This window comes from Protopterus annectens, chromosome 13.part0 (genome assembly GCF_019279795.1).
Source record: "Protopterus annectens isolate FY-2018-M chromosome 13.part0, PAN1.0, whole genome shotgun sequence".
Lineage (NCBI taxonomy): Eukaryota > Metazoa > Chordata > Ceratodontiformes > Protopteridae > Protopterus > Protopterus annectens.
In genome coordinates, this window is record NC_056747.1 from 666154555 (window position 1) to 666179808 (window position 25254).

At 40.6% G+C, this 25254-nt stretch overlaps 1 protein-coding gene across 1 annotated transcript in view; it reads right to left on the reverse strand.

Moving 5' to 3' along the window:
* Positions 1 to 15059: 15059 nt before the first annotated feature.
* LOC122787573 (Rab interacting lysosomal protein) overlaps positions 15060 to 25254 on the reverse strand; it is a 1137527-nt gene continuing 1127332 nt past the window's right edge. Inside the window, exon 8 of the mRNA XM_044054356.1 lies at positions 15060 to 15809. Coding sequence (XP_043910291.1) covers positions 15662 to 15809 — 148 coding nt within the window. The 3' untranslated portion in view covers positions 15060 to 15661. The remainder of the gene's footprint in view (positions 15810 to 25254) is intronic.

Sequence of the window (25254 nt, forward strand, 5' to 3'; positions counted from 1 at the left end):
GAGCCATAGATAGTGCCATAGAAAACATTGGTGCTGAGCTAAGGGTCATGGTGTCAAGAGACCAGTCACAGTCCCGAGGGTGGGGCGGCTCCGGATGGAGTGAAGTCCAGAGGGAAGACTCCGGAACCATGGAAGAAGTCATCAAAGGAACCAAAGGTGTAGGCACCGGGGTAGACATCGGTACCAAGGGCTCCAAAGTCTGTGAAGAGGTTCAAGGAGGATATGTTGGAGTCAATGCAGAGTAAACTTTGGCTCCAGATGGGAGGGAAGTCTTGGCAGAAGTTGGAATTCCTCTAGCTGCTAAGAGCTGATCGACAAGCTGGACTACGTCTATTTCAGAAAGACTCCTGGTGCACCTTGTTGACATTCTTGAGGGCTAGTCAGGTCTCTCAAGAAAAGGACTATACTGTTGGCCCAATAAGGGGTCTATAGTTGAAGAATATCTGGTCCTGGGCAAAATTTCAGGTTTCGGCACCGAAGATGGAGCCATAAGGGAATCACTGTTGGTGTCGATGAAGTGTCTGGTACCAAAGATACTGTCGGTACCAAAGCAGGGATAAGAATAGTCAGTTCTATGGTTGCCACCAACAACAACTTCGGCACAGCAGTGCTAGTCGAAGGAGCAGGGGCCGAAGTGGTCGGTGCAGACATTTTAGGTATTTTAGGCAATACACTCTGAGAGCTTTTTGGTTCCGTAGAGCTCGGGGAAGCTGGAACTGAGTGGCTTCCCTTTTTCTCATCTTTCCTGGGAGGTGGTGAGACCTCTGGCTCCACCTCAGAAAGGGCCTCCGAAAAGTTTTTTTTTAAATAAACCCTTTAGAATCAGTTTGTTCTTGCACTTTGTGAGAACTAAAGTTTTTACATATGTCACAGGGAGGTTGGATATGGAGATGAGGAACTCCAAGACAGTAGACGCACGAAAGATGCCCGTCCAAGTTAGGCATGTTTTGCCCACACTAGTCACACTACTTGAAACCAGTTGTTCCTCTTTTGTCAGCCATGTTGAGTCACAGAAAAAATTAGGCACAGCAGAAAAAACAGTAGCCTAACAGTCAGAGAAATATTTAATAATACAGTAAAGAGAAGGGTTTTATTTATTTACTTAATAAAAAAGGGAGATTAGAAGGGAAAGGAATACTAATGATGGTATAATAGATTACCACAATGATAAGGGAATGGCCGTACCAACAATAGTACAAAGATTACCACAAAAAAGGGTAGGAAAAAGTTTGCAGATGTAACAGAAGCAAAAGAAAACTATTCTAAGAGAAAACAAAGACTATAAAGGCTTAACAACCGAAAATATCCAAAAAATTTTACACTTAGCTGAGACAGCTGGCTTGGCACATCTTAAAAAGTACCTGGCAAATGAGATCTGGTGAAGGAAGAAGAGGGCACTATGGGTAGGACTTAGCTTGAGAGTTTTTGGCTGGCGTGAGCTTGTATAATGGCAGAGTCAGTTCCGAGGTTGGAACCAAAGTCCTATCAGTAAGGAATGAATGAAGATTTACAACATCTGATTTTACAGTTAGCAGGGTAGTATCCTATAGCTCAACTGTGTTTTGTGACGATCAGCAATGTCTATTTAAGATACAGTGGCCATTTACTTCAGATAATTTACAGCTACTTCTAAGAACAACATCAAAAAAAAAAAAAGAAGAAAGAAAAAAGTAACAGTTCTACATTATATGGCAAACAGTACAAATTCAAACACACACACATAGCTATATCAAAATCAAACATAACCTAGCAGTGTTACTTATCAATTAGATATGAGATCACTTGAAAAACATTATTAGGAAGGAGAATTTTTGATACCATGGCTACTGACCATAAAACATCCCCCCAACTGGACATGGTTCATTCATTCACTCCCTTACCAGCAGAAGGACCATCATACAGGCAGCCATGACAATATTTTACACCCTCACCAGCATCCCAAAAATCAGTGTGTTTGCAATATCCTATCTCTATTCTTGGGAAGGGGGATATGCATCTGTATCACCTCATTGGTGCACAATGGCTTCCCTACTCAAGTACATGCTTCTGCATACCTGCACTGAATGCTGCCATCAGGCAGTTGCGTGGTAAGCCCAATATGCACCCCTAGCTGCCCCTTAGCATCAACACCCTTCTTCCAAGGGGGTTGTGGTAGTGTATGGCCAGTTCCTGTCCACCTTCTCCACAGAACTGTCATGCCTATCCTCCCCTGGCAGTTCAGTCAGACACCTGAAATGCTAATTAAGCCTGGGTCATCTGGGTCATAGTCAGGGTTTTATCCCTCTGTGTCACCATAGCTAGCAATATTACAACAGGAATTTTCATGAAAGATCATTTCCAAAGTGTATTAAATAAAAGTTATGTAATCACCATACCAATGTATCTGTGTTGTCCAGTTTCATTCTTCCTCAAAGTATGGGTCGCAGATCCGACCCCGCATCTTAGACTCTTGGATCCAACTCTTCTGCTCCTCCTTTTACCCATACTGCCTCAGAGCCCTGTAATACCATAAATCGAGTTTGATGCCCCATAAACCTACGGACTCACTATAGCACAAATAAAAAGAAAAGATAAAGGAAAGATGGGGGCTCAGACTGGAACAGTGTTTCCAATATCATATCAGGTCACTCCCAGATTAAAGGTTAGGGGGATGCAGAGGCAAAGGTTGAGGAAGAATGAAAATGGACAACATAGATGTATAGTTGTGGTGAGTACATAACTTTTATATCTGATGTTGCCATTTTCATTCATTCCTCAACGTATGGGACAAGTCTGCTGCTACGAGAACCTTGGACGGCCCTCATGTAAGGATATTCTGGAATACCACAGAACCAAAGGCAGCTCTGCCTCTGGAGCTCAAATCCAACTTGTAATGAGCAATAAAAATATGGGCATTGCACCTAGTGGTTGCAGCACAAACATCAATAGAAGCTCTGGACCAGAAAACCGAAGAAGTAGCTGTGGATCTAATGGAGTGAGCCTTTGAAGGTGTGGGCAAAGACAGACCTCAATGACTGCATACAAATAATATGCAATCTGTTAACCAGTTTGCCAAGATAAGTTTGGAAACTGGTTTTCCTAACCTACTGAGGGCAAAGGAGAATAACAGCTGATTGATAAGTTTGGAAACTGGTTTTCCTAACCTACTGAGGGCAAAGGAGAATAACAGCTGATCAGTTTTTCTAAAAATGTTCATTCTATGGAGATAAAAGTGGAGCTGTCTATGTATATGTAAGAGATGAAGCATGTTTTCACCTTTGTTAGTAAAATTAGGGAAGAACACAGGTAAATTGATGACTTGATTGAAGTTCACCTCTGAGGCTACTTTGGGCAGAAAGGATGGATTAGTATGTAAAGCGACTCTTTGTGGCAAACCAAGTAAGAGGATTTTGAAGAGTACTTGGAGTTCAGAAATTTGCCTCGCTGAAGTAATGGCCACTAGAAAAAACAGTTTCCAGGAGAGAAACCTGAGATCAGACTTGGCCAAGGGCTTGAAAGGAGTCTGAGTCAAACCTTCCACAGATAGCGTAAGATCCCAGGGTGGAGTAGGGTCTTTAAATGGAGTTCTAAGCAGAAACGTACCTTTAAGGAATGCTTTGCACAGTTTAGAAGAAGCTAAGGGGAAGTATTTTCACCAGTATGATAATTCAAAATGGTTGCTAACTGAACTTTGATAGTGGTAAAACTAGCCCCTTCTTTTAAAATTGAAGCAAGAAAATCTAGGACAGCAGAAATAGGTGTGGAAAAGTATCTAAGTCTCTCTGGTAGGCCCAATAAGAAAATATTTTCCATTTACTCTTGTAAATTTTTCTAGCAAAGTCTTTTTGGGAAAACAGCAGTATCTGGCAGATTAGGAAGGAAAGCCTGGGCTGTCTAACCATTAATGAAATTGGAGACACCATGTGGTCAGCTTGAGGCCTGCAATGTCCTGATGTGTCAACCTTGAGAGATGAAAAATTAGATCTGGATTGAGTCCAGAATCCAGGGCAGATGAAGAAGATGAGACCACAGGAAGGGAAACCACACTTGACAAGACAAGGCCAAAAGGGGGCAATGGCGATCACTTTGCTCTTCAATTGAAGTGCTTTCTGAAGAAATTTGGGGATTAGAGGTAAGGGGAAATAAGCATAAAGGAGACCCGAGGGCCTAATGTGGACTAGAGCATCTCTCGGTGACTCCTCCTGGGGGGATCAGGGCAAAGAACCTGCTACATTTGCTGTTGTGGGGAAAGGTGAATATATCTCAGCAAGGTTGACCCCATAGATGGAAGATTCTCTCTGCCACTGATTGGTTGAGAGACCACTCGTGAGGCATTAAAATGGACCTTCTGAGTTTACCTGCTAGCACAATGGATTTCACTGATATATGTATTGACATAAGAAAGCAGTTGGAGGAGATCTCCCACTGTCACACTCTCACTGACTGCCTCTTGACAAAAGGGATAGGATCATGTTCCCCCATTTGTTGATGCACCAAACTACTGACATGCTGTCTGTTTGGATAGAAACCTTCCCTACAGGAAGAGAGTACTGAAAGGCCTGCACTGCTAGGAGGACCACCCTCACCCCAAGGACATTGATATGCAGATTGGTCTCTTCTGGGGACCATGTGCCTTGGATTGCCCATCCCAAGAAATGCTCCCTCCCAACTTGGAGGCATCTGTAGTCATCGTGGCTGCCTGGGGTGGAAACAAGAATGGACACCCCTGACAAACTTTGTTGTACTGTACCTACCTACTCAGGGAAAGCTGCAGTGAGGGTAGAATCTTCCATTTGATCTTCCTCCCACCTCTGGGAGAAGTTTCCCCTTGTGAGTCCTGGCAGGGACCTTGTGACTTTCAGAAGCACATCTTTTTATCTCCATGCTGATTCCCGGAAAATGATCTCTGCAGGGTAGAAAAATGTATTCCCATGGCAAAACAGGTCTCTCTGTCTTGCTCCCTATGGGAGAGCATTTCTTTTACTGAAGGGCCAAACAAGGAAGATCCATCAAAGGCAGCATTGATGAAAGAAGATTTGAAGGGCTCAGTGAAGTATCATAAGTGCATCCAGGCATGTCTCCTGACAGCTATGCCTGAACCTGCTGCCTGTGAGGAGCCATTCATTGCATGAGAGATTAACCTAATGGATGCATTGGAAATAGAATGAAGGGGAGCAAGCTGCAAAGATAGCTGTTTATGCTCCTTCATCAACATGGACCCAGGGAGAGACTTGGAAATTTCTTTAATCAAGTCTCTATGTGACCTGGTGAAATGTGCAAAATAATTCAGTGACTGTAAATCAAAGGTTGCTGAGGCATAAATGCACTTTCCAAACCTGTCCACAGCCCAAGACTCTCTGTTAGGAGGACAGACAGAAGAGCTCTGTTCTTCCAGCTTTTTCTTAGTGGCTGCAGCGGGGCAAGAAATTTGTCTGGCCGACAAGGGATGGGTACCACAGTATCCAGTTCTTTCTCTGCCCGGCAAGATATGAGCTCTAAAAGGTCATCAGCTGGTAGAGTAACCCATTACATAGATGGGCCAGAACCAAAGGCTTCTAGGAACACTGACTCATCCTGGGAAAGGGATCTAAAGACCATCCACCTTTCTGGCTAAGGATCTCTAGAATGTCTCCAAAGGAGACGTCTTCTTGTGGAGACCTTGGGAACCCCCCCCCCTTCATCGAAGTCAGCATTTGTGATTAAATATTCCAGAGGGGAATCTATGTGCCTCCTTTTGCATGACCTCAAACAAGCTGGCTGTCCATGGGGAATAGGTTGATGAGGCTCAGAGCTCAGATCCGAAGGTAGTAGGGTGACAAGAGCAAACTGGACTCTTGGGTGAGAGAAAGCCTTCTCCTCCACCTCAAAGGCAGAAGGACCAGAAGAAGCCATTGCTGGCCTCACTGGAGCCAAAGCTTCCTGCACTGCTAAGCCCCGACCTTGCTCAGGCTCCTGCCTCAAGGAAGGTGTTGAACCCAAGCTATCCAGCGCTGAAGCACCAAGGGGAAGTGATGGCTCCAAAAACCTTGGAGTCAAAACTATCCCCCAGATCTGGTGCCAAAGCTTCAGTGCCTAGACTTGTCCTGCCATACAGGAATCGGCACCAAACGTGTCAGATCTGACATGTTTGACTCTTTGAATACTCAAATCCAAGGGCTCCAAACTTGTTGGATGGATTGGGGAAGGAGATACAACTGGATTGAGATACAGGTTGGAGGCTAAAGGATCCAATGGGAGATGGAGTCAGTAATACGTCCATCTGAATCTGAGCCCTGAGGAACTTCCTCATCATCCTATCCACATCTGCCTCGGAAAGACTCTGGGAGGACCTGATAGAAGACAATGTGGAAGGGGGACTGTGACATTTTCTTCAGTTTCTTGTAAGAAATGTGATTGGAAGTGTGGGGGAATATGCTCTGGTGAAAAATGAGGACTCTGAGACCAGGAGGATTTGAGCATTCCCAAAGTCAGATCTGAATATGTCGGATCCGATCTTTTAGGTAGTTTAGCTGGTGGCTCCAATGCTGAAGTAGGTAGTGGAGATTGGACAGGAGAGCATTTTCTATGCTCCCTGCACTCCGAAGAGAATTTCTGTTTCTTAATGAGGATTTGAACCCCTGATACAGAAGCAGTAGTGGAAGACGCAGATGCAAGCAGTAACCCCTTTAACACCAGTTTGTTGCGATGATCGCTTAAGGCCCAAGATTTGAAACCCACAGAAATCTGGCAGATGGCTTCAAGGTATACTTCTCCTAAACAATATACGCACTCCCTGTGGGCATAAGAATTGGGTATCTTATACCCCAGGAAGTACACTTTTTAAAACCTGTTGACTTTTCAGCCATATCCAGAAGGAGGTATAAAGTTATAAATATTTTTTGATTTTTTTTTTCTGAAATTAGATGACTAGAAAGAAAAGTACACCAGCAATGATTTATAAGAAATACCCTATAATACGGGTAGGAATTTTTTTTTTTAGACGGAAAGAAAAAGAATAAGGGTTTACCGACTATGGTAAAGACGGTACCTGTAAAAAAAAAGAATGGGTAGGAAAAAGGACTTGAAATCCTAATGCAGTGAAACCCAATAAAATGAAAAGGGAGGAAGGTGAAGTATAGTACGGACAGATACAAGAAATATAAAAATTGTCTAGTTTAATTCACAAATACTGTAGAAACAACACCTCAAGAACTCGAAAGAGTGTGATCCATGTCTGAATAGTTAAAGTGGCAAATAAGACCTGAAGTATTACAGGGCTCTGTGACACTATGGGTAAAGGGAGGAGCTTGAGAGTTGGATCCAAGAGTCTAAGTAAATATGGCCGAGACAGTTCCGGGGTCGGATCCAAGACCCATACATTGAGGAATGAATGAAAATGACATCAGATTCTATTTTTTATTTTAAAATAATTAGCAACTCCATAAAACGTCAGCCAGTGAGAGCACATCTTGACTGCAGCAAGATGTTTCAGGCACATCTAAATTTATTGTCAGACAAGACTGTGAGTAAAAACATTATAAAATAATGTGCACTCACAAAATTACATATTAATTAGCATATCTACAACATTATTCATTATTTTTACTAGGGAAAATTATCTTTATACAAACCTCATTCTTCTTCAAATTTTCTCCTTCAGGTTTCGATGAGTTTCATATTTGCTAAATGGTAGCATTGTGCATGGTGACTTGCATATTACTGTCCATGCAGTATTTTGTTTGCTGTTTTGTTCTAGCTAGTAACACTGCTAAGGAAAACAATTCAATACACACTCAAGTGCTACTGCTAAAATCCGAACCAGAACCCTGTACAGAAAATAAGTCATGTTTATTTTAGAATATCCAGCTGATCATACAAAAAGTAAAAAAAAAAAAAAAAATTTGCAGCTTTGTCTCACATTAGTTATTATCATATCACTCATTATCCTGTTCTTTTTTAATACAATTAAACAATAAAAAACACAGTAGGCTGTCTAACGTCAAGAGGTAATAACATACTTTGCAAAATGTCTAAAGCAAGTAAGTCTTGAAAAAAATATTATTTTCATATAATATTTTATAAACACACGAGTCGCATTTTCAAGAATAATCAACAAATGCCTGAACATCTAGAGACATAATTCCTGACTGAGAAAGTAAACCGTGCTTCACAAAGCTGGTTCATTTAGACTTACACAACAACAAAGTGTACTTGGAAATAAACCTCAATGGAAAAAAAAAAGTTTAACTGCAATAGGGAAAAAGTTTAAAAGGGATTTCATAGATTTAATTGCGGACATTAAAAATACAACCTGGCTTTACCCTCACACTAATAAGGTCATCTCCACACTACAGATGAAGCTTCTAGACTTTACTTGTAAAAAAAGTAATTGGGCATGCAGTTTTAATAGATTAATGAAATCCATATATCCTAGAGGATTTGTAGGGATGGCTCTCTGTTGGTAAGTTAACAAATGGGTCATGTCAGACCAGCCCCACCAAACTGAAGTACAAAAATAGGTTTTAATTAAGTCCCACAAATAATAAAAAGACTGTATACCAACAATCTGAAGAAAATGAATGGTGTCTCTTAAAGGAATGCAAAACTCTTCAGAAGACTTAAACATGTATGTGGCTCTGTGAGATGTCTGGAATGGAAACACTACTTGTGTCTGATCCAGGTATGTATTTCAGTGTCTAACAATAAGACCTGTCTGTCCTTTCCAGCTATACTCAGACCAAAGGACAAGCAGAGTGGTTATATGTTGGGAGAGGTAACTCTTAGGCTGAAAAGTTTCTGTATATTCAGTATGTCTGAGCCTTAACTTTGTGAAATCTAACATCACAGAAATCACAAGATTTACAAGTCAACTTAACCACATTGCCAGTACCCACCATCAGACCAAGACCCTTCATTTGAGGAGGGCCAGACCTGTCAAGTCAGGGGTGAATTTCTTAATACCCATCCAATCTTCCAGTTCCTATCTGAAGGAAGGTAAAGTATCACACTGTTTAATATGAAGTGGGAGTCTAGTCTAGTGGTGTGTCTGGGGGTGGGGGTGGAGGTGCTCTGTAATAAAGGTATCTCTCCATCTAGTTTCATTTATGCACTGATGAACATTTAGATTCCTAGTTCTGATATTTGTGAGATTATTATTATTTACAGAAATACAGAACGTCCTGGACTGTTGGGCCCCTAATGGCAGAGAAGGCTATATGATACAGAAAATAGACAGTGTTTCCAGTATTTCCTGATAGCTTAGTGTTTTTAGCCAGTGATCTTCTTAGTTAGGAACCTCTGTGTTTTTTCTAATTGTTTGATATGTCTTGTAAGGTACATCCCAAAGGATGGATTGTATTCAATCATTTGCCTAACCAATCCTGAGTATAAGGGAACAATTACCTCTTAAGATCTGGATGACATTCCCCCTGACAATTAGTTGTGCCAAGTAGAAGAAGGACTTCCTGATGACTGTGTGTACATGATGATCAAAGGAAATGGAACTGTAAACCCACATTCCAGAGTCTCTATCAGCATTTTTATTTGGATTGGGTACTGCCTATGTTATAAGTAGTAGGAAGGGTGTTGTCTACCAAAGCTGACAAAGTTACATTCTTTTAGCATTTAATTTAACCTTATTTTTGTTCATCTGTCAACTAACTAATAAAATAATTTCACATATAACCTTAAGGGCTATTATACTGATAAACCTCTAGTTCAAGCTATTGTATACTGAGTCAAGAATTCTTTTAGGACACCAAAAATGGTAACCAGAAATAAGCATCAGCAGATGCATTCTCAATGGAATGTGGTGTGAATATTTTTTGTAGACAAAGTAGATCTCACATAATCTCACTTCTTCTTTTGGTTTTTCCTGGTTAGGGGTCGCCACAGCGGATCACCTGTCCGCTCATGATTGGCAGTGGAGTTTTACAGTGTCAAGCTGCCAGCCCAGCGCCCAACCTTCCACAGAAGGCACACACACACACAAACACACTCACACCTAGGGCCAATTTAGTGTGTCCAATCCACCTGCAGCATGTCTTTGGGATGTGGGAGGAAACCGGAGCACCTGGTGGAAACCCACACGACCACAGCGAGGACATGCAGACTCTGCACAGAAGGCACCCCAGCATCGAACCAGAGAACCTCCTGCTGTGAGGTGACAATGCTAACCACTGCACCACCGTGGCCGCCCATCTCACATAATCTCACTAGTGACCACAAAAACCAAAAGTAAAGTATGAAGACCCAAGTTATCAAGACTAAGCTAGCTGTCCCATGATGAAGTGCAAATCAGACAGTCAAAATTGCTCATCACATCAAATGACGCGACAGATCACAGAGGAATGACATTCAGCAGATAAAAATAATTAATCACAAAAAGCAAAAAAAAAAAAGCAAATACAGTCTTACAAAATGCTGATTTGAAAATACTGATTATTTTAACTGTTTATCCCTGATGCCCCTATAATGTTTAATTTATGTATTTACTTTATTGAGATTCAGCACCTATAAGGTAATGAGAAGTCATGAACCTGCTGATCACAGCAAATAAGTGAGAGACAATTTGAGGTGGTAAATGAACATATATGAGTAATACTCCATGACTTGATACCAACTCATAAAATATATGCAGCCAGCTTAATGTAGATACAGTAGAGGGTATTTTGAGTTGTGCTGCTTTGCATGGAACTGAAAATGACTTGTCATTTGCTTTTTTTAATTTCTAAGCTAAGTCAGTTTTGCTGTCACTGTCTGCTGTGAATGATTAAGTAACTCCCTCACAGTCTGAAGCTGAGTTAGCCAGTCAAAAAACTAGATTATTAGCCATGAGATAGATATGCACACACACACACACACACACACACACACACACACACACACACACACACACACACACACACACACACGTGCTTACTGGCAACAGGCCTATCCAGTGTGCATCGTAATGTTTACATACAGATTGTTCACTCTGTATCTTCAGGTAATGTGTTACAAAGCTCCATGACCATCACTATAAATGCTCATTCCCTCCAGTACAGCTCTTTTGATTGTGCACCTTTAACTCCTAGTGGGCGTGGCTTGAGTCTTTAAAAAATAAAGTTATCACCTTACAATTCTAACAAATACTCATTGACATAGGTCAAATATCAATACAATTGTGTTTGTCATCATGTATGCTTCAAGATAAACTATTCTGATACCTCGTATAGGGCATGGTTTTGGAATTATTAATGCAAATATGAACAAGTAATATTTGACACCTAGAGGAGCAGTAGGAGGTAACTGCAGATGCACCTGGAGGCGTCACTCGGATGTAATGAGCAAAACATCCTTATTTTAAAGTTTTTTCATCTTGCCAGTTTTTTTTTTCTTTACTCTTTGACTTATATGTTCTCCCTACAGATATTTTCCTTCCTGTAGTCACCCTTGTTGTAACTAAATGTTTCTGTCATGGCCTTCCACTCTTATCTAATCCTCAACAAATACATACTTGTTCATCTTTTTGAACTCCCTTTTATATCTTTTTCAATATGGGCATCAGATTGTCTTGGTACTTATTCTTTGCAGACTCTCTACCCTTCCAATATCCTTTTATACTGAGCTCTCCAAGGCTAGGCACTACTATCAGACTGCAGTTTCAAGGTTTGTACACAGTGGTAATGCTGCTGCTGCTGTTTTCTCACTAGTAACTTCATTAAGCAGCCCAGTTATGTTAACACCCATTATATCCCACTGTCAAGCTTCTATGAGCTCATCGACTGACAACTCTCTCTTTCTGGTTTTGTGTCCTGCTGTTGTTATGAAGTGCCTTCTCTCCTCACCTAGCATGGATCTCTCGGGTTCTGACATCCCACATAAACAGCTTTACATTTATTTGTAAAAGAATCCATGAGGAAAAACAAATACAGCCTTAACAAAATGCTGACTTGGAAATGCTTACTGTTTAACTGTTTATCCCCTTCTCAATATCTTCTATTCTGTGTGCATCAAAACGCAGCTTTTTGTACTGTGTGAGAAGACACAACACCTATTTTCCAGGCATTCTGAAGTGTCCCCCACAAAACAATCAAAAGTAAGAATCCATTTGGTGAGCAGTCGGGCACCTCCTAGTTCCCTCCTCTTTCCCGTGGTTTACCCTTGTAATCATACTCTGGGTCTTGTTCTCCAGACCAGCTTTCTTCCAGATCACTGCTCCAGCCCCTACATATACCTGAGAAATATTTCTGTTAACCTTATGAATGAAAATGTGTTAAAGGCTTCATTAAAATCTGCATTCATTGCCTCTTTTAATCCACTATTATAACCATCAAATCAAATAAGTCAGTATGGCATGGCATACTCCCCCTACAAAGTAGCACTAATTTGTAATTTAACATTTATCTATCCCCTCCTTTAAAGATTACGTACAATGGTACTACTTACCAATATATCTCCCAGAGGAACTGCTGCCCTCACAAAGTCATGATCCATCATCAGAAATTCAAGATTTCACTAGAAATGCCTTCACTTTTCATAATTTAAAATTCCCTGAAAGTTAAGAGTACTCCTCCCAGGTTGCTGAACTGCTGCTTGCACCCATGCCATCATGCCCTGCAGAATGACGATATTTTTATCTTTTTTTATTTAACATTTGTTAACCAGGAAAGTCCATTGGAACGAGCCAATTTTCAGCGCAGGCCCAGGAGGAAATGCCCCAGATGCGTGTCTTTGTAATGTGGGAGGAAACCGGAGCACCTGGAGGAAACCCACATGAATGCGAGGAGGACATGCAGACTCCGCACAGAAGCCACCCTAGCCAAGAATCGAACCGGATAACCTCTTGCTGTGAGGCGACAACTCTAACCACTGCACCACTGCGACATCCAATATAAGGTCCAGGATGCTGTTAATTGGTGTTGCTTGGCTGTAACGCCACAAAATAAACAAAAACAAATTCAAAACATTTGGATATAAGTACTATTTAATGAATACATGAAGCTGCACAGCTATATTCATTAAATATTGTTGTCCAAATGGACTGTTCTTTCTGTGACTTTACCTTTTTACTGTTTTTAACTTATAATGAGAACAAAAAAACTTTTTTTTCTTATAACCTTAGTAAAAAAGGTATAGTAAAAATGGTTACAGCCCCATAATCAAAAATAATAATAATAATATTTGAAATAATACTCTAAAAGGCAGAAGTAGATGCAGGAAGACGTCACAAGAAAACTCACCTTAAAGTAGCAAACTCAGAAACAGGAGAGAGTTGTCTACAGCAGCTCTAATCTTTACAAGTCCTATTTTTACATAAAATTGTTATTTTATGTGAAAATGGAATTAGAAGAACAACTAGCCACCAGTGAACTTCTCAGAACAAAAGTAAGTGAATGCAAGTTCAAATTTCCATTTTGCTAATGTGCACATGATCTTTAATAACTTTTTCATTGTTTCTTCCTACCAGTAGATGAATCTAACAACATACAACACTCCACACCAGCTCCGCCAAAAGACTTGCAGTCATCTTCATGAGATACAATACAGCTTCTTTTCTAACTGATTTTCTCAGAATCTCTGTGTGACTTCATTCCAGCTCCCACTATCCAGGTGATCATTAATGTTTCAAGCTCTTTCACTACCATCCTCTCCCTACAGGGTTATACTAACACTTCTCCTTTCAAACCTTCAAACTGCAGCCCATATGTCTGGCCCTTCTTTGTGAATGTAGAAGAAATTCTCTGTATATACAACGACTGGATGTCACCTAACTTCTGTGGTTCTGCTACCTTTTCCACTATGTAGTTCTCAAAAAAAACTTGGTTATCTCAACCATTTATTCTTACATTTTCCTTTACAATTTCAAATTTCATTTGGTTTTGTTTTAATTGTGCTCACTGTTATTAATTTCAGATACTGGACTGCTCTGTGTCTCTATTCATTTCTCCCACAATTTTTTCACACCTTCATCCTGCAAATATAGGAAAGTCATCAGAACTCCTTTGATGCTGCCTGTCACTTATGCCTTGATCAATCATACGTAAATAAAGCCTTATGTAAGTCTAGTTTCAGGTCACTATAATTTCCTGACTCACTTTCTATAACCAAACTGCAACAGTTGGTACTTAATAAGGAACATTTCTTTAGGATGTACTGGCTAAAAAAGGGATTAATTAAAAAGTTGAATTCATGTTGTTCAATCAACCACTCTTTCAGCGAATGCTGGCATTCAGAATATCACTCGCTGAAACTACTTCTAGCAAATTTCAGAATAAGACTTAAATATACCTTATTAAATATAGCTATTATATACCCCAAACTTAAATATACCTACTCTAAGGTTGCACAACAGTGAAGAAAGTGAATACAAAGTGGTTTCAGTGAGTTGCCTTTGCATTAAAAGCATTTGATGAAAGACTACTTGAGCAAATGACACATTCTCAAAATGTTTTGTTAACCATATCACTACACACTTCCTCTGTCCAGGCATATGATCTTCAGACTCCTTCACCTGTACTACAATTTCATTTCTTCATTGTCCAGTATGAGTTATTATCAACTATGACAAATTTTGTATGATGTCTGTCCAGACATATGATCTGTAGACTCCTTCACCTGTACTACAATTTCATTTTTAGTTGTCCAGTATGAGTTATTGTCAACTATGACAAATTTTGTATGATAGTTTTACGGATGTCATGTTTTCATTACAAAAAGTGTTAACCTCACTTTCTTTAACAACAGTGTTCTTGTGAAAAATGCACATCTCTTCAGTTCAGCATCTCTATCTTGGTTTCAAAATTGCATCTTAGTCTCATGTCTTTTACAGGTTCATAGGTACTTATTGGTTATTGATCTGTGATGATCTTAAGAAGTCATGCCTTCCATTCACATTGTAGTTTTTAGCCCTTATATTTTGTGTACAAATATCATCTTCTTTCAGTTTTTCTAACACAGTGCTCAGAACCTGCTCTACAAACAGAAATTAAGAATTTAATTTGTTTGACATTTGCACCCCAAAAGCTAAAACAAAATGCCATTTTTAGAGGTACCGTGTACTTGTTTTTCCCAAGGCAGTTAGGCTGGATGCTCAGGCACAGTAAGGTTTATTCCAAAAATCAGTGTGAAATTATAATGTTTATTCATTCTGTGATTCACGGCCATGACTTAGTGTTTCACAAACCCATCTTTCTCACTGGATCATACTCTCATTATGGTTTTACAAGTGCTAAAAAAGTATATTTGAGTTTAAAATGCATTGTAACTTACTGCACTAAAATTAAAAAAAATAAGTGTTAATATACATCTCTAGTGAAAGTGGGCTCATTCTACGGATCTGACAAGTACTAAAACTAGAATATCAAAAATAGATCTCTTCCATGTGGTGAAAAATGTAGCTTTCCTAAACTAGCTTTTTTAGCACTGAGATGCATTTAAGACTTCTGACATGATCACTCCAAACCATAGCTAACTGGATACAATTAGCCTCACCTCCAGAGATTTTCTGATTGATATAAATGGACTGCAAAATTAACACAGGCATGAAAAGAACTGTCAAGTTCTCAAACACTCTCAATACCTCACTGAATTTCAGACACGGGTGTCCATTCTCATGCAGTTTTAAAGAATCAGTCAAAATAATGAAGTGCTTAATATGATCTTGAAATGCAGTTCTGTGTGCTCTTGATCAAGAGCCTTGTCCATCTATTGATGTAGCAATTTATGGGTCAGCTGATGCTGCTTCATTCTGAGGTTCCAATGTGCTCCTAATATCACTCGCTTCTTCAGATTCAATGAGCTCCCATGTGCTTGGGAAGGACTTAGTGGAGGGCATTTTGTTGCTATTACTTCGATACCAACGTTTAAACCTACAGAAAAATCATACAACAGAAAACATTTTAAAGGCAAGAAAACTTACATTATACTTCTGTGATATGGTTTCCTAGCAACTTTTATTTATTTCCAAACAAGGAAGCATAAGTACCAACTGCTATTGCTGACCTTTGGAGTTAAACTCACAGAAACAGTTATGAAACAAATGTCACTCACCATATATGATAAATATCACAAGCACTACAAACCAATACATACATCACAAAATTATTTATTTATTTATTTAACATTTGTTGACCGGGAAAGTCTGACTAGGACAGAGCCTATTTTCAGTGGAGGCCTGGGGAGAAACGCTCCAGACGCATGTCTTTAGAATAGTAATAGTGCATAGGTTTGCATACAATCTAACAACCTAAATTTGAATATCTTACCGAAAAGCAATTAGAAATAGATCATAGAATCCTTTCCATTATCACAGGGCATTATTAGGATTGAAAAGGATTACATCTACAGAAAATGAGCTGTTCAGGGAATCCACAGGTAAACAAAACAAGAAATAAAACACAGCCCACTGAATTTACACTACTGGCAACCTGACTCAATGTACAAACAAGCAAAGGAAAATAAATAACAACTATTTTTGTGGAATGTCAAATGCCCTGCACCTCGGACACCCTACTGAGTCTGTATATATACTACATGCATATATATATATATATATATATATATATATATATATATATATATATACACACATATATATATATATATATATATATATATATAATATATATATAAATATACATATATATATATATATATATATATATATATAAATATACATATATATATATATATATATATATACACATACATACACTATCTCCAAGGTCAATCGACCAAAAGAGAAAAGGGATGTTCCTTAGCCCCAAAGTTCAATGATCAAGGAGCTAACAGTCACTCTGTGACTTCAGGAACTGAGCTCAATTCAACTTTCCATAAAACTTTCAAGGGACAGCTGTGCTCATGTTTAGGAGCACATTACAAACACTACTACTACTACTACTACTACTACTACTACTACTGAGTAATAATAATAATAATAAAATAAAAAGGGGACACAATACAAGTCTGAGAAGAAGCAAGTCAAAAGGTAGTCTAAGGAAACATTGCTTCACAGAAATGGTGGAGGGTGCATGAAATAAAAAACTAACAGGGGTAAACCAAAGGCACAGGAGTAATTAAAAGAGTTTATGCGACAGGCAGTGGAAACCCCTAAAGAAGGTAGAATGATACAAAATTCCAAAGACATGACTGGGCCCAAAATACTTGAGAAAGAAAATCTGAAAGTCTTAAAGAACGTTAATTTCAGAATTCCTAACTGGTGGTGTTTCACTTATATAAGAAACTGTGTTGTAGAGATACATTTCTGACTTTTGAATGGATGATGATTATTAGCACAACTTGGAGATGAACAGGAGGACATAGAGGTTTTAGTCATGTGATTCAAATAAGTGGCATAGTATGAAGTAGCTTTTAGTTTTGAATTTGTTTAGGCTTTTAGTTTTTTTTTTTTACTGTTTGTATTACTATGTGGTGTTTACTGTGACTTACGTCATAAGGTTTATTTTTAAGATTTTTTGTGAGGAGTGATTTTACAGTTGTGGAAATCTTGAAATTCTGAGGCCATATTTCTGCCTAGTTGGGGAAGTCATATTTCAGTGACTCTGGGATAAAAATAATAAAGGATACAGAAGGCTTTGTAGTGATAAGGGGTAAAGTCAAATACACACATACATACACTCACTACAGTTTTTAGACAAACTTTTTTTACATCTTTCTGTGGCACCAGCATCTCTGCTATATGTGGAACACATAAATCATAAGGCACTTCAGTCGGTTGCCATTTTTTTTTCTAAGTGAAAACATGGCCTGCAAAGGCACCCAAAAAATCAAAAAGAACCCCATGCTTTCATTAGAAAGGACCAACACTGGCCAGTCAACTAATCTTAATAATGGCTTAGCAAATTTTGGCAAAATTGCTTCAAGACGCAGATAAAGAAGAGGTGTTCTGGAGACTGCCTTCCCTACCAGGGACTGATATCAGAATATGGGCAAACAGAAAGGGACATGGGAACCTTAAGTGAAATTACCTGCTCTGGTAACGTTTTGAGTTGAATCTAGAACAGAAGCTGTTCTTTAAAAATAGATAGTTTTAACTTTATTGTACATTAAATCACTCAAATAAAAACACCTTGAAAAACTGGATAATTAATACAGCATATAAAATATTGTATGATAGCTATAACAATCAATCAGAGGAGGTTAGAAAAAATTGGGAAGAGACACTGCAAAAGCAGTTTACAAGAGAGCAGTGGGAGGACATAAGTATGGCTCCCATGCAAGCGACAAACACCTGAAGATTTAGGACCTTTGCTTGGAAGTATTTGCATATTTATTATTACATCCAAAGCAGACTTCAAAGAATAATTCTGCAGGTAGAGGGCAAATGTTGAAGGATTGATGTAGAAGAAAGTGGTAACTGGGAACATACGTTTTGGGATGTGATCAGTTGGCATATTTTAAAAATTCCATTCACAGTACTCTGTCAGAAATATTAGGTGAGCAAATGGCTGTAAATAATGAAAAAAAAAAGGTTATGTACTTACCATAATGTTCCATGTAAGTTGTTTATCTCACCTTCGTTCTTACAGATGGGTTCGGGGACGATTCTCGGCTCCGAGTCAGCCTACTACAAAGCTCGAGGTCTTCAGATAGCTCAAGGCCAAGTCCCTATCCCATGATGCACCTAGAATTACCTTAGACCTTGTTTGCTGCATATAATAATACCATATGTCATTCTATCACTCCATAAGAGAAAACTACAGAAGGGTTGAGCAACCAAGAAGAATCCAGCATCTCGGTCTTCGAAATACCCTGGAGAGGTAGGAGGGTGGGAAGTAAGAATGAAGGTGAGATGAACAACTCACACAGAACATTATAGTAAGTACATAACTTCTTTATGTGAAGTTGTTCTATCTCAATGTTTATTCTTACAGATGGGTAGCGTCCCAAGCACCATCTACCTTGGGTGGCTCACGAGAGTATGTTTTTCACGACAGTAGACTCAAAGGAGGTCCTGTCAACTTTGTAATGAGTGATAAAGGTATGCAGTCTTGACCAAGTGGCTGCTGCACAAATGTTATCTATAGGAAGTCTGGCAGAAAAGGCAGAGGACGCAGACACTGCTCTGGTAGAGTGAGCCTTCATTTTTTGTTGTAAGGGCATATTAGCAGCTGAATAAGCAAATGTGATACAATCAGATAACCACTTAGAGTTGTTTTGGCCACTGGCATACCTTTCCTGGAGTCTGAGAAAGAAACAAAAAGCTGTTCAGATTTCCTAAAATCTTTTGTTCTATCCAAGTAAAATCGGAGCTGTCTATGAACATCAAGTTTATGCAGCATATATTCTGAACTGTTGGAGTGATTGGGAAAGAATACTGGCAAATCAATAATTTGATTAAGGTTAGCTTCAGTACAAACTTTAGGCAAAAAGGAGGGGTTAGCACGAAGTGAGACTCTGTCAGCATGGACAATCAAATAAGGAGGCTTAATGGACAAGGCTTGCAGCTCTGACACTCTGCAGGCAGAAGTGATAGCTACTAAAAAGATAGTGTTCCATGACAAAAATTTCAGATCACATGAAAAAGATAGTTTGAATGGAGGGAGAATAATGTGAGAAAGCATAAAATTTAGATTCCATGGGGTATAGGGAGATTTCACAGGTGGTCTGAGATGAAAGGTCCCTTTGAGAAAGGCTTTGGATAGTTTGTGTGGCATAATGTTCAACCCTTCAAATCCGAGGTGAAAATTAGAAGTAGCAGCAGGTTGAACATGAACTGTTGCTGTTGCAGCTCCTTTGTTGAAGATTATGGTCAAAAACTCTAGTATGGAGGCCATAGAGGCGAGGTAGGGGTCAGTGTTGTTTTGAGAGTCCCATATAGAACATTTTTCCATTTGCTAAGGTATAGCTTCCTCATACAGGATTTATGAGAGGATATGAGAATTTGCTTCATCTCATTAGCAAGGTTATGGAACCTGGCTATGATGGGAATTGGAGCAGCCAAGCTGTCAGCTTCAGGGACTGAAGAGAAGGATGAAGTTCCCCCAACTAGTGTGTCAGAAGATCTGGAACTGGGTCCAGAATCCAGGAATCCTCCAAAAGATGAAGTCGAAGGAATGGGAACCAAATCTGACAAGGCCAACGAGGGAATATTAGAATGATGGTCCTTCCCAGGGCTCTTGCTTTCTGTAGTACCTTGGGTATCAGCAGGATTGGTGGGAATGCACAGAGGAGACCCGGAGGCCAATTGTGTACAAGTGCATCCCTTGGGGCTTCTCCCGGAGGGGGAATCAGGGCAAAGTAGCTTCTGCATTTCGTGTTCATGTGGATGGCGAAAAAGTTACAGCAAGGCTGGTCCCACCTGCAGAATATCCTGTCCGCTATTTCTTTCTTGAGGGACCACTTGTGAGGCAACAAAATTGCTCTGCTCAGCTTGTCTGCTATCACATTGGATTTCCCCAGGATGTGCGTTGCTAACAGAAAGCGCTGGGTGGATATAGCCCACTGCCATACTCTTTGGGCCTCACAACAAAGGGGGTAGGACCTGGTTCCTCCTTGTTTGTTCAAGTACCAGACCACTGACATGTTGTCTGTCTGAATCGCAATTTTACCCAGAGAAAGTGAGTCCTGGAATTACTGCAATGCTGAAAGTACTTCACTTATCTCTAGGACATTGATATGCAGATGTGTCTCTTGATCAGTCCATGTGCCTTGGGCTGTTCTTCCCTGAAAAGGCCCCCCACCTTATCAGGGAAGCGTTCGTGGTCACTGTGGCCGTTGGTGGGGGTAGAGCAAAAGGACAACCTATTGTGACATGAAGAGAGGTCAACCACCACTGAAGATCCTTTTTGCATGTGTTTGTGATCATTATAAGATGAGACATTGGGATGTCTTGGTAAGACCATTGAGTGAAAAACAGCCTTTGCTGAATCCGCATGTGCATGCGACCCAGCGGTATGGCTAATATTGCAGCTGCCATCATGCCTAACAATTATAGTACTTCTGATGCTGGAGCCTTGTTTTTGGATATTATATTGCGGACCTGCTGGTGGAGTAGTAAGACTCTTTCTGCTGGAAGTCTCAGGGTGGTGGTGGTGGTGTCCAATTCTGCTCCAATAAAAATGGTATGTTGCGATGGCGACAAGGCAGATTTTCCTGAGTTTATTGTAACGCCCAGCTGACTGCAGGGTGAAAGAATGGTGTCCCTGGCTTGAATGAGTTGATGCCTGGTGGTGGCGGTGAGGACACAATCGTCTAGGTATGGAAACACCTGGAATCCTATATGTCTCAGGTGAGCCATGACCACTGCCATGCATTTGGTGAACACTCTGGGGGCTATAGTGAGACCAAAGGGCAGGGCTCAAAACTGGTAATGATTGGCTCCCAGCCGACAATGCAGATGATCTCTGGATGCTCTGGCCATTTTTATGTGGTAGTATGCAACCTGGAGATCTATCGAGCACATCCAATTGTCTTTCTCTAAAAAGGGAAGTATCGACTGAAGCGTGACCATCCGAAACTTCTCTTTCTTGACAGATCTGTTTAGTCTGCTGAGGTCCAATATAGGTCTCCAGTCCCCTGTCTTTTTTCGAACTAAAAAGAATCTTAAGTAAGTTCTGGATCCTATCTGGTCTGCTGGGACTGGTTGGACGACTTGTTTTGTTAGCAACGATTGGACTTCTAATGTTGCATGTTCCCTGTAACTGGATGGAATGTCTGGGATTTTTGCTGTCAGTGGAGGGGGTGTGGCAAAAGTAATGAAATATCCTCTGGAAATTATACTTTGTATGCAGTTGTCATTTGTTATTTTGAGCCAGGTGTCTGGATACAAAGATAAGCAATCCCCGACTGCCTCCAGAGTAGGACAGTCGGGCCTCCTTTCAGGAGTGCTGGTAGGGCTTCCCAAAAAAGTGATCTCTGTCACCCTGGTTTTGCGTCTTCCATTATTGCCCTCTCCTCTGCCCCTGGAGGGGGGGTTCACCATGTGTGTCCTGAAAGGCTGCTTGGGCTTTTCAGAACCACGGCTTTCCTCCCCTTTGACCCTTGGGGTAGGGCCTGGTAGGGGTGGAAAAATGGACTCCGACAGCAGACAGAGTCTTTCCTTCCTGCTCACACCTAGTCAAAGTTTCCTTAACATTGGGCCCGAAAAGGGACGAGCCATCAAAAGGGTTATTTACAAAGGATGACTTGAAGGGCTCCACGAAGGAACACAAGCGTGTCCAGGAGTGTTTCCTAAGAACAATTCCTGTACCCGCTGCCTTGCTCGTTCCATCAACCATCAAAATGAGGTGCATGGATGAGTTCACTAAGGAGTTGAGGGTAGCAAACTGGGAGGCAACTTTATCTGAAGCTCCTGCAACTACTGTACCCTGAAGATTATCTCCCAGCTCTTTAAGGAGATCTCTTTACAGTCTAGTAAAATGGGTTAGATAGTTGAGAGAACGCGGTGCAAAAGTCGCTGAACTGTAAGTGCGCTTCCCATATCTATCCATGATCCCAGAATCTCTGTTAGGAGGATGGATAGAAGAGGAAGTTTCTGAAATTTCCTTTTTGGTGGCTGCCGCCACCGCCATGGCATCAACTGGCACACCCTTAGTAAAAAAAGATTTGTCCTGGGGAGCATAAATAAATTTATTAGGCCTCCTGGGGACAGGCCCCATGGTGTCCACAGACACCCATGCCCTTCGTGAGACCAGCTGCATAAGCTCATCGAAGGGCAGAGACACCCAAGAGGTGGAGGTTTGAGACCCGAAAGCCTTCAGGAGAACCGACTCATCTTCGTAGGATTGGTGGACTGCCAGTCACCCCTCTGCCTAAGGATTTTTAATATCTCAGCAACTGAGATATCCTCAGAGGGGAGCCGTGGGGACCCTTCTGATTCATCCAAGTCGGTATCAGATGTCAGGGACTCCTGTGGGGAGTCTAGATGCTTCCTCTTACAGATTCTGTTCCTGGGAACTGTATCAGTGGGGGCTTCTGGTTTGGTCCCGGAAGAGCAGGGGCCACCCAATGGGGCTTCCTGAGGTTCTGGGTCTCTACGCTTGGCAAGGATCTGTGAAGCAGAAACAGACAGGCAGTTTAGGGGAGGAGGTAGCCGGACCTAAAGTCGAAGATGTCTTAGGAGACATAACTCTCCTCATGGCTTCGAAGGCACCTCTGCTCCAATGAGAAGGGACCGATGGATCCGAGGAAACCGTCAATACCCCCGGCAACGGGACAATTGGCTCTGAGCCAGAGGTAGGAGCCAAGCTCATCCAAGCCACAGCCCCGAGAGGCAGAGTCAGAACTGACAAGTCGGTCTGACTATCCACCCTAGACCTGACCAGAGAGTGTCAGCTCTTACATTACTCGATTGGTTCCAAGGAAGTCAGAGTAAACAGAGCCAAAGACACTGGAGCAGGTGTCAGATCCTCCGGCTCCAAAGGACCGGTATGGCTCAGAGGAGGAAGAATAGTAGCTGGTAAAAAGGTCTTCGGTTCCGAAACCGCTTGGGTCGGAGCCAATAAGAATTTAGCAAAGGCCTGTGCCTGTAAAAGCTTCTGCACCACACGATCCACATCCAAATTGGAAAGGCTAATTGAAGACCAAGATGAGAGGATAGAAGGAGGTACAGACTGCAGAAGTGGAGATTTGGGTATTTCGGATACCGGTTCCAAAATCGGGGACCGGCTCTGAAAGGATAAGACGGTCGGCTCCGAGATCTGTGTAACCGGCGTCGAAAACTTTTTAGATTTCTTACTCTCAGAAGTCTTGGAAGACTTTGAGGACTTACTGGATCCATCTTGGTCACTCAAAGCTTCTTGAAATGAAGGTTTAAGTAAACCTCTGTTGATCAACTTTCTCTTTCTCTACTGGAGCACCCTAGAAGGGAAAGAATGACAGATGGAGCAGCTTTCCTGGAGATGCAATGTTCCCAAACAATAAACACAATTTACATGACTGTCAGTGATACACATTTTCTGCCCACATTTAGGACATTTTTTTAAACCCCGATTTAGGGTGTTTGTCTTTGTCTTGGTCAGCCATACTAACATAGTATCAAAAAAGGTGCTGTAAAACTAGACACACCCAAACAATAATTATCAAACAAGCCCTTTAAAGACAATGGGCTAAATAGTAGTCAGTGCACACACACACACACACAAAACTATCTAAATTGTAGCTAGATAAATATTTCAAAGTTGTGACAGAAAGTCACTATCTAAAGGCACACAACAATACTATACACTAGTATTGCACACGCTTAAATCTAAACTCTATCACTAATTATTTTAAAAGCTGTGACAAGAAAAAGGTTACTATTCAAACTTTAAAGGTTAAATGTAACAAGCTGTGACAAAAGGTCACTATCTACGCACACACTATAATCTAATAAGATATAACTAGGCCTAAGAAAAAAATGAGGCCAAAAGAGCTAAATACTAATTTTAGAAAGAGGCCAAGGGAAGGGAAATTACACAAAAAGCTATAAGAGCTTATCTAACTATCTAAACTATTATTCAGAAAGATTTATCAATATTATGAAAATTTTTAAGAAAATAAGGTTTTTACTGGCCCTAGCTAGGGAGAACCTCTATTGCAGCGGCAAACTAGATCTGAGGTAACTCTAGGTGCATCGTGGGATAGGGACTTGGCCTCGAGCTATCTGAAGACCTCCAGCTTTGTAGTAGGCCGATTCAGAACCGAAGATCAACTCCGAATCCATCTGTAAGATTGAATGGCGAGATAGTACAACTTCACATCAAAAGTTATGCACTCACCATAACAATTGATCTGTTATGTCTGCTTCAGTCCTTCCTCAACGTATGGGTCTCAGATCTGACCTTGGATCCAGCTTTGGCCACTTCTAAGGTTTGATCTGTTGCTCAGGCTCCTCCTCTTTCCCATAATCCATCTATAGAGAGTGAGCTTGTCTGCTCACCAATAATAGGAAATTTAAAAATATGAAAATGTTCACAGCCAAAACACTTATCTGATGCAATTATTGCCAGCCTGTGAAAAGGAGAGTAAAAGAAAGAAAGAAAAGACCTTCAGGAGCCACGGCAAGGTCAGTTAGAGTAATCTCAGAATGAGAACATCATAAAAAAATGTCCATACAAAAAGTAAGGAGGGGGAATGGTGGTGGTGATGGGGTTAGTTGAGGAAAGATGGAAACATACAACACAGATCTATTGTTATGGTGAGTACATAACCTTCAAATCTGATGTTGTCTTTTACAGCTGTTCCTCAATGTATAAGGCAGTCCCCTCAACTACTTTCTTACTTGGAAGGCCCTATGAAGGATATTGCAGAACACAGCTGAACCAAAGGAGACCCTAGATCTAGACTACATATCCAAATTATAGTGTAAAATGA